Raw genomic sequence first — 8,759 nt, forward strand, 5'->3', positions numbered from 1 at the left:
CATGCTCTACAACCCAAAGCTTACTGAGTCTCTGTTCCAAGCAACTTCCCTGTGGCTCTACCCACGATGTCATCAAATTCAGGCTCAAAAAGTTCACCACTTCTCTGCCTCTAACATCCATTCTCCACCCTACTGATCTATGCTCATCCAAAGCTCTGGTTATAGCTTACCCCCACAACAAAGTCCCATTTACACATCACTTTTATTCATACTGCTACTGATCTCCATATATCAAATATTTAAATTTTCTTATGCAAATTTGCTGTGCCAACCTCTTTACCTTCCTCCTGTAATATTTTTGTGTCTGATGCACTCCACAGCCCTCTTGCCTCTTAAGACTATCACCTAACCAATGTCAGGAATTTCTTTGAATCCTTTATTGTGGAATACCTTCTCTAAACTTCTTAGAAGTAATCCATTTAGCCAAGTAATTGTTTACCCTTGTCTTTTGGCTCACTGTCATATTGTTGATTATACCTTTGTGAAGCTGATTAGAATACTTCTGAAGGTAAGAATGTGTAGGAGGGGGTGATAATAGTTTGCAGATGACACAGGTTATAGGACGATATAGAAGGTCGGTGATATGGACTGATCAGTGGCAGATAGGATTTAACCTGGAAAATTGTAATGTGATGCACTTTGGGAGAAGGAGCAAGACAAGGGAGTACTCAATGAATGGCAAAACACAAGGAAGCTCAGAGGAATCTTGGGATGCTTGTCCACAGATCATTGAAGGTGGCAGAACAGGTTAATTGGGTGGTTAAGAACACATATGGGATATTTGCCTTTAAAATGGCATTATAATAAGATCAGGGAGATTTTGTAGAGCTGTATACTGAACTTTGATTAGGCCTCGGCTGAAGTACTGCATGCAGTTCTGGTCACCTCGCTTATAGGAAGGATGTGATTGCCGTAGAGGGGGTTTTAGAGGAGATTCACAGGATATTGCGTGGGATGGAGTATTTTAGCTATGAAGAGAGGTTGGATATGCTCAGGTCATTGTCTTTGGAGCAGAGATGGCTGAGGGGGTATAGGATTGAGGGCAATGGATAGAACTGAGAGGAAGCAGCTGTTCTCTTTAGTTGAAGGATCAATATGTGAGAGTGTAATTGTAAGATGAAGGGTGGAAATTAAGAGAATATTTTGAGGAAAACCTTTTTCACCCAGAGATTGGTGAGAATATGGAATGCATTGGTTGGGAGATAATAGTGGATGAGTACTAGAAATGTCACAGCAGTTCATGTGGTATAGGGACACCCAGAGTGCTGCTAAGGAGTTCTGGGATATTGACCCAGCAACATTGAAGGAAGGGAAGGGAGGGAAACTTGCATATTGTATTTTCAATGTGTCTGCTGCAGTTATCCTTCCAAGTAGCAGAAGTTGAATGTTTGAAAGATGATAACAGAGGTCAGTTGCTACAACACATCATGTATATCAGACTTATTCAGACATTTTTCATGGGGGTGGTATATCTGAATGTTTCTCCCATTTCGGAGGGGTAGTGAACAAATTTCAGACAGCTAAGGTGTGGCACACAGTGAACATGGGAAGTCAAAGCAATAAACTGATAATTTAAGTTAAGTTAGTAATTAATAACATGACCATCAAAAATCAACACGCAGCAAAGTCAGCTAATAAAATTCTTCTTATTTTCTCAGTTAAGAAGCAGAACTAGCAAGAAACGCTTCCAAGTTCTGTTTACTGGGAAAGGAAGTGGATGGGCTATGCAAAGCTGTTTGTTTGATTTAAATAACAGGGCCCTTGCTTTTGCCTCCAAGCACGAATGCAATTAGTACGTTTATTTTATAAGTATGAAATATGTAGAAAGATTCAGTACATCTCAGCTTTAAAAGAAAAATTGTCTTTAAGAAACTTATATATCAGTTTTGAATGAAAAGGTAGTGCATACTTCTTTTCAAATCCAATACAAAACATTGACTTCATCAACTGTGAATGTTGCTAACATTCAGTCAGTCAATAACCAATTCCTATTTAAATTTTGTCACAAAGTAGCTACATGAAAGAAACAACAATATTCAATTAGAAAATAATGTCACACAATTCCAAATAAGTATGCATCTTCGTCAGTTATAGTACGTTTATTCCTTCAAAATAAATGTCAGTTATACCACTTGTTGGTAGGAAACTGATGTCAATTCTAAGTTTCAGAATGGATATAATTACCAGAAAAAATATTCACATTTTAAATTGCTGTAATTATTTTGTCTACCCAGTATAACCTGTCCATATCTGTGCTGCACTGAAAACAAAGTTTTAATATTTTCAAAGTCATACAATGAACTAAGTTGTATGTTAACAGAGCAAAATTGTAATAAGTCTTATTACATTCATAAAAATGCACTTCATTCATTATTAAACATAACACCATCTAAATTTTAAAAAAGGTGTATAGTGATCTCATAACTCGGTTTCACTTTCATACTAAAAAAAAGTGCAGATGCAGAGTCAGGAGCTGTGTTGCCATTGTTTAAATAAATATATTTCTTGCTAGTTAAATTTGTTTCTATCAAAACACCTTTCACAATGGCAGGCATAAAGCTTTATTGCTGTAAATAGAATATATCAAAAGGCTTTGTTCTTTTTTTATTTGACCTGCTACATACAGTTCCTTAAAAACTGACCACAGAGTAATACTTGTAAATCAAAATAGGTTGATAACTAAAACAAGTGCAAAAAAGTGAAACACGTAACAGATAAAATATAAATTGCACAAGTGGTGTAGATGTAAGCACTTTGACATGTCAGAAGTGGCGTAATAAGCTGTAAAGCCATATGCCTGCATTTAAACATGTCCAAGGGGATATGATTCACAATCCAGCATATCAAGACTTGATCTTCCAGAGCTAAAATTTAAAAGAAAAAGCGTTTTAAATTTATGCTGTATCTTCTTGTGCATTCCAGGTTTCCTTAATATTATTAAAACAACACATTAGGAAGATTATTGTTGTCATATTTGTAACAATATCGCTAATAATTATCAATACTTTATAGCCCATTTATATTATTTAACTTCTGCCTCCGTGCAATTCTTGGTGTATAAAATCCATTGCACAGTATAAAAAAAGTGTTAGTAACAATAAAAAATAATGAATAAATCCACCTCAAGGTGAAATTCTGCGCAGTTCCCACTATATTAAAAAAAGTCATTTTCCGGTATCTTTGGAAACTCAAAGCTTTCACCAGAGAGAAGATGCCGAAAAAACGTATTAGACCTTAAGGTTGAAATGTCTGGAAGACTAAATGACTTACACCTTAAGGTCTTAAAAGGACTGGCAGCACAGATAGAAGATGCATTGTTTATAATCTTCCAAGGATTCTAAAAGGCCCCTAACAGATTGGAAAATAAATGTAACACCTCTTTTGAAAAAAAGTGGAGGGCAAGCAAAATACTGTGGATTCTGGAAATCTGAAACAAACACAGTAAATGATGGAGGAACAGAGTTAACTTTTACATCTTCAGAAGGTAAGTGTATTTGTATCTGTTATTAGGGAAATAGCTAGAATTCATTATTAAGAAAGGTTATAGTAAGATCATGCAGTCAACATGGCTTTGTGCAAGGCAAAGCATTTAAGTTATTAGAATTATTTGAGGAACCAACAAACAAGGCTGAGAAAAGGGAACTTGTTGATACAGCATACTTGGATTTGTAAAAGGCATTTCATAACAAGCATATCTAAAGGTTGCTGCGGAGAATAACAAAGGTACAGATAAAGGATTGATTAATTAATAGGAGGCAGAGAATAGGTTTAGAATAGTGTTGTTTTTGGGTTGGCAAAGTATAATGAATGGAATGCCACAGGAATCGACGCTGGGCCTCAACTATTTAGGATTTATGTCAGTGAATTGCATGAAGGTGTGGGACTGACAGGAAGATGAAGTTGAAATTACAACCAGATCAGACTTTCGGTCCAACCCGTCCATGCTGACCAGATATCCCAACCGAATGACGAAGCTGAATGGGCTTAATGGACTACCCCTGCTCCTAAACAATTTTTATTTAATTGAACTCATATGATTGAAATGCATCCATTGCTGCAAATGACATCACTATTGCAGTATAGCCTGTAAAATTCACACTGCAAATAATAATAGGCAAATGCAGCTTCTTTTTCTCAAATGGATTTTAGAATACATTTGTAAACTCACAGGATAGAATTTTCTATTTTAATGCTGCAGGCAATAAAACAACAACATTCTAATACCAATTCAAAAGAACTAAAGTGGATCTGGATTTTATCAGTCAGGAATAAATTGCTTCTTTAGATTCCAGTATTTATTTAAAAGAAGCAATTACATTTTACACCATGTTAAAGTACTAGATGCTGTACAGTAAGGCTGAACAGGCTGGGGCTATTTTCCCTGGAGCATCGGAGGCTGAGGGATGACCTTATAGAGGTTTACAAAATTATGAGGGGCATGGATAGGATAAATAGACAAAGTCTTTTCCCTGGGGTCAGGGAGTCCAGAACTAGAGGGCATAGGTTTAGGGTGAGAGGAGAAAGATATAAAAGAGACCTTTTCACGCAGAGGGTGGTAAGTGTATGGAATGAGTTGCCAGAGGATGTGGTGGAGGCTGGTACAGTTGCAACATTTAAGAGGCATTTGGATGGGTATATGAATAGGAAGGGTTTGGAGGGATATGGGCCGGGTGCTGGCAGGTGGGACTAGATTCGGTTGGGATATCTGGTCAGCATGGACGGGTTGGACCGAAAGTCTGTTTCCATGCTGTCCCTCTCTATGACTCTATGACTTGGGGCCTAATAGATCAAAACAACTGAAGCTGGCTGTCACTGAAATTGAGTTAATGGTCCTTACACAAATTAAAGATTGTCTAGAGTTCTCAACATATTATGGATGAGATTAACATCTATAGAAAGGCGATATTGCATTAACTTGAACACTTTAAGGATTTAAAAATTATGCATAGATATGTAGTGTCTTTCACTGTTGATATTTCCACTAATTGTTATTGTCGTATTTCAGGCTAGCTGGTGTCTCATTACTTGGACAGAAGTCAAACCCTAAAGGGAACATGTGTAGTTTAATTTGACAAAAAGTTGTAAATGACTGATGGGATTACAGAAATTCATTTGATAAACTATCTGAAACTTTGTTTCAAAAGCAATGGCAATAAATAGAACTTTTGTCTCACTGACCAAATTATTTTCCAGATAATTGATTTTTCTTTAGCACAATGCACCATTGCCTGACCTATAGGTAAATAGGGAAACATTCTTGCTAATCTGTAAATGAAGACTAATGTGTGGCAGCAGACATATGTTTCACACTATAGCTTTGAATTCATTCCGATCTTAATTCCTCTAACTTCTTCAGAGGAACCGCCATATTTCTAACAAAGTAGCAGTGGTGCGGCAACAGAAAGTCAGGACCCATAGATTTATATGCATATTATGCAATACTCGCTTCAAACTATACCAGATGTAAAATGTTTAACAAATTGCAAAATAGATATTTAGCATTCTAAAACATTCAGAAAGAGTAACATACTACTTGTACATTTAAAAGTAGAGCTTATGCTAATGAATTATATTATTCTGAGAGGATAAGACAGTTGTAATGCTCCTCTCTTAGTTGAAGAAACTGACCTTTAGATTAAAACCCAGCAAGTCACTAATAACACCAGACACAGCTGAAAGAATCACAACCTGGGTAATGTTATATAGCAGCGGATTCATTGTCAATCCATATAATCTAAAAGGTGTATCCAATTCCTAAAGAGAAGATACATTTTTCAGTATCATAAAATATACCAACAATTTCATAAAATACTTAAAGCATTGATTGAGTAATTCATGGGGGTATCTCAATACGCAGAGAGTATAATTATAGAAATTACCATCTATCATGTATAATATAAATATTTATTTTATGTAAACTTCCTGATTACAAATCCTTATGACTAGCCCTATTTGGTCACACTTTATTGCCAACTGTTCAATTTATAAATTTAATATTTATGATGGAAACTACCAAAAAAACTTGCAATGCTGTGATTATATCATTCTGTGGTGCTAGAAGACCTCAGCTTTATATATCCAAGTAGTTTATTCTGTATTGCAGAAGAACATCTCATCTCCTATTTGGACTACTTCTCAGATTACTTAATGTTGAGTCACATAATTTATTTTGTGAATCATAATTAGAAATGCAAGCCAGGATCGACTAATCCCACTTTCACGAGAAGGTTACACTTAATCTAAAACCTCAGTTTTAGGATGGCACAGTGGTTAGCATAGTGGCCTTACAGTGCCAGGGGACTGGGTTCATTCTCCCTGTGCCTGCATGAGTTTCTGCCAGGTGCTCCGTTTCCTCCCAAAGTTCAAAGATGAGCAGGTTAGATGTTAGCCATGGTAAATGTGGGGTTACAGGTAAAGAATTGGAGGGAGTTGGGTCTGGGTGGGATGATCTTCAGAGGGTCAGTGCAGATGTTTGGGCCGACTGGCCTCTTTCCACTCTAAAGATCATAATGATCAAGGGTGATGGTATCAAAACAGTAAGGAAGATTTGACACCATCACCCTTGATAACTTGTTATGATCTCTCTACCTTAATTAGTTTGTACAGTTTTGGATTACTTGTTACTTTGGCTAGATCCTCATCATTCGACTCTTATACCTTTTCATGTTATTCCAGTCATCTGATTTGTCCCAAGCACCACCTTATTTCTGACTTTTTGTAATTATTTCTCTGCCTTAATTAATTGGATCATCGGTCATCCCTTCACTTGCTAATCAGCTATTGACACTTTTGATCACATACAAAGACTTTGCCATTCAGCTTATTGACACTTCACTCATACCATTTGTACTATCTTTTGACAGTCGTAATTACTTGGAATAATCTTGCAATTATCTCTCTACCTATAAATTCTGTGCCTGGGCATTTCCCTCTACTTCACCTGATGAAGGAGGAGTGCTCCAAAAGCCTGTGATTTCAAATAAACCTCGTGTCGTGTGACTTTTGACTTTGTCCACCTAGGTCCAACACTGACACCTCAACATCACAATTAACTGCAAATATTCAGTTCACAATGTAAAAATTAATATGCTTTCACGAGACAATGCAAGCCTTGTAATCTCATGATTGTCTACCTTCAGCAACTTGGTTGCAAGCTTCAAAACGTTGTTCACTAAGTTCAGTTCTTCTTTTTTGTTAGGTTTTTTTTCCATCTTCAAGTATAAATTAATCTAGTAAAAGAGCAGAGACATACACAGATAACAAATGGCTGTCCTAGACAACATAGGAAACCAACTTCTAAAGTTATCAATGTATAACCTTGATACAGAAGACTGAAGCACATATTTAGTACACTATAGGAATCAAGGGTAATGGAGAAATCATAGGAAAGTGGTCGTGAGAAATGCTGGATCAGCTACAGTCCTGTTGAACAGTCTGCTCCCATTCCTATTCCAAAATGATTTGCTTAGGGGAAACCAGCACAAAGTATTACTGGGAATTTACTACTGGCAACACCATAGAAAATGTAGATTAATGTTGAAATAATATTCATTACTGCATTAAGAGGTTACAAAAGAATCTAGTAAAATCATTCCATTTGGTTGTAATATTCCAAAGTCTGATTACTGATGGTCAATCAAATTTAGTTTATATTTCAACTCAGAATCAAACAGTAAAGTGCCTAGAAGAATGTCATTAAAAAAAAATTCTTAAGAAAGTGGAACAAACATTAAAGACACGCAAATGGAGTGGGACAGTACAGGAGTCAAGGTTCAAAGGATTAAATGACATTCCTTCACTTCTGGCCTTCTGTTTTCATTAGCACTTTTGTGTAATACTCTTTTTCATACAAAAGTTTCTCAATGCTTATAAAATTTCAAATTCTTTGATTAAAAGGTTGATTGCTCTTTACCTGTAAACTGGGAGATCTACCATTATCCAGCATCTTTCTTCTATATCGATTGTAGAAATGTTTAACAAAGAGATTCAACTTTTCACATTTTCGAAGCAACAGAAGATAATAGTTTATTACCTGTTCTGTCAGTAAGATTGAGGTATTGCTGTACTTGTTATTTGTTTCAGATCCCAGCATGACAAATCTCAGGAGATACAATGTTAATGAGATGCACCAGATCACTAGCTCCCAATTATAATGAAAATCAAGGAACGTTTCATGGATATGAAGCAACTATATAAAAAGAAAGATTATTTCAAACTAGATTTACATCTTCCAAGTAATTCTCTGGATCTGTCAGGCACTTGACTGAATTTTTCTAATATTACTGTCCTCTTTTAAAAAAAATGATAGCTAAGACAACATATTTATGTACTTTGCATACTCTTGGTTGATCACCAGAATGGGATTTGCAGTTTACAATAAGACCATAAGACCATAAGACATAGGAGTGGAAGTAAGGCCATTCGGCCCATCGAGTCCACTCCGCCATTTAATCATGGCTGATGGGCATTTCAACTCCACTTACCCGCATTCTCCCCGTAGCTCTTAATTCCTTGTGACATCAAGGATTTATCAATCTCTGCCTTGAAGACATTTAGCGTCCCGGCCTCCACTGCACTTCGCAGCAATGAATTCCACAGGCCCACCACTCTCTGGCTGAAGAAATGTCTCCGCATTTCTGTTCTGAATTGACCCCCTCTAATTTTAAGGCTATGCCCACGGGTCCTAGTCTCCCTGCCTAACGGAAACAATTTCTTAGCGTCCACCCTTTCCAAGCCATGTATTATCTTGTAAGTTTCTA

At 36.5% G+C, this 8,759-nt stretch overlaps 1 protein-coding gene across 1 annotated transcript in view; it reads right to left on the minus strand.

Moving 5' to 3' along the window:
• Positions 1-2,083: 2,083 nt before the first annotated feature.
• The window catches only part of LOC122561728 (protein PHTF2-like), a 52,129-nt gene continuing 45,453 nt past the window's right edge, over positions 2,084-8,759 (minus strand). The window contains exons 12-15 of the mRNA XM_043713802.1: positions 8,033-8,188; positions 7,134-7,229; positions 5,629-5,754; positions 2,084-2,864 (exon numbers count right to left, since the gene is read on the minus strand). Coding sequence (XP_043569737.1) covers positions 2,844-2,864; positions 5,629-5,754; positions 7,134-7,229; positions 8,033-8,188 — 399 coding nt within the window. The 3' untranslated portion in view covers positions 2,084-2,843. The remainder of the gene's footprint in view (positions 2,865-5,628; positions 5,755-7,133; positions 7,230-8,032; positions 8,189-8,759) is intronic.

Source organism: Chiloscyllium plagiosum, chromosome 23, assembly GCF_004010195.1.
Source record: "Chiloscyllium plagiosum isolate BGI_BamShark_2017 chromosome 23, ASM401019v2, whole genome shotgun sequence".
In the NCBI taxonomy this organism is placed as follows: domain Eukaryota; kingdom Metazoa; phylum Chordata; class Chondrichthyes; order Orectolobiformes; family Hemiscylliidae; genus Chiloscyllium; species Chiloscyllium plagiosum.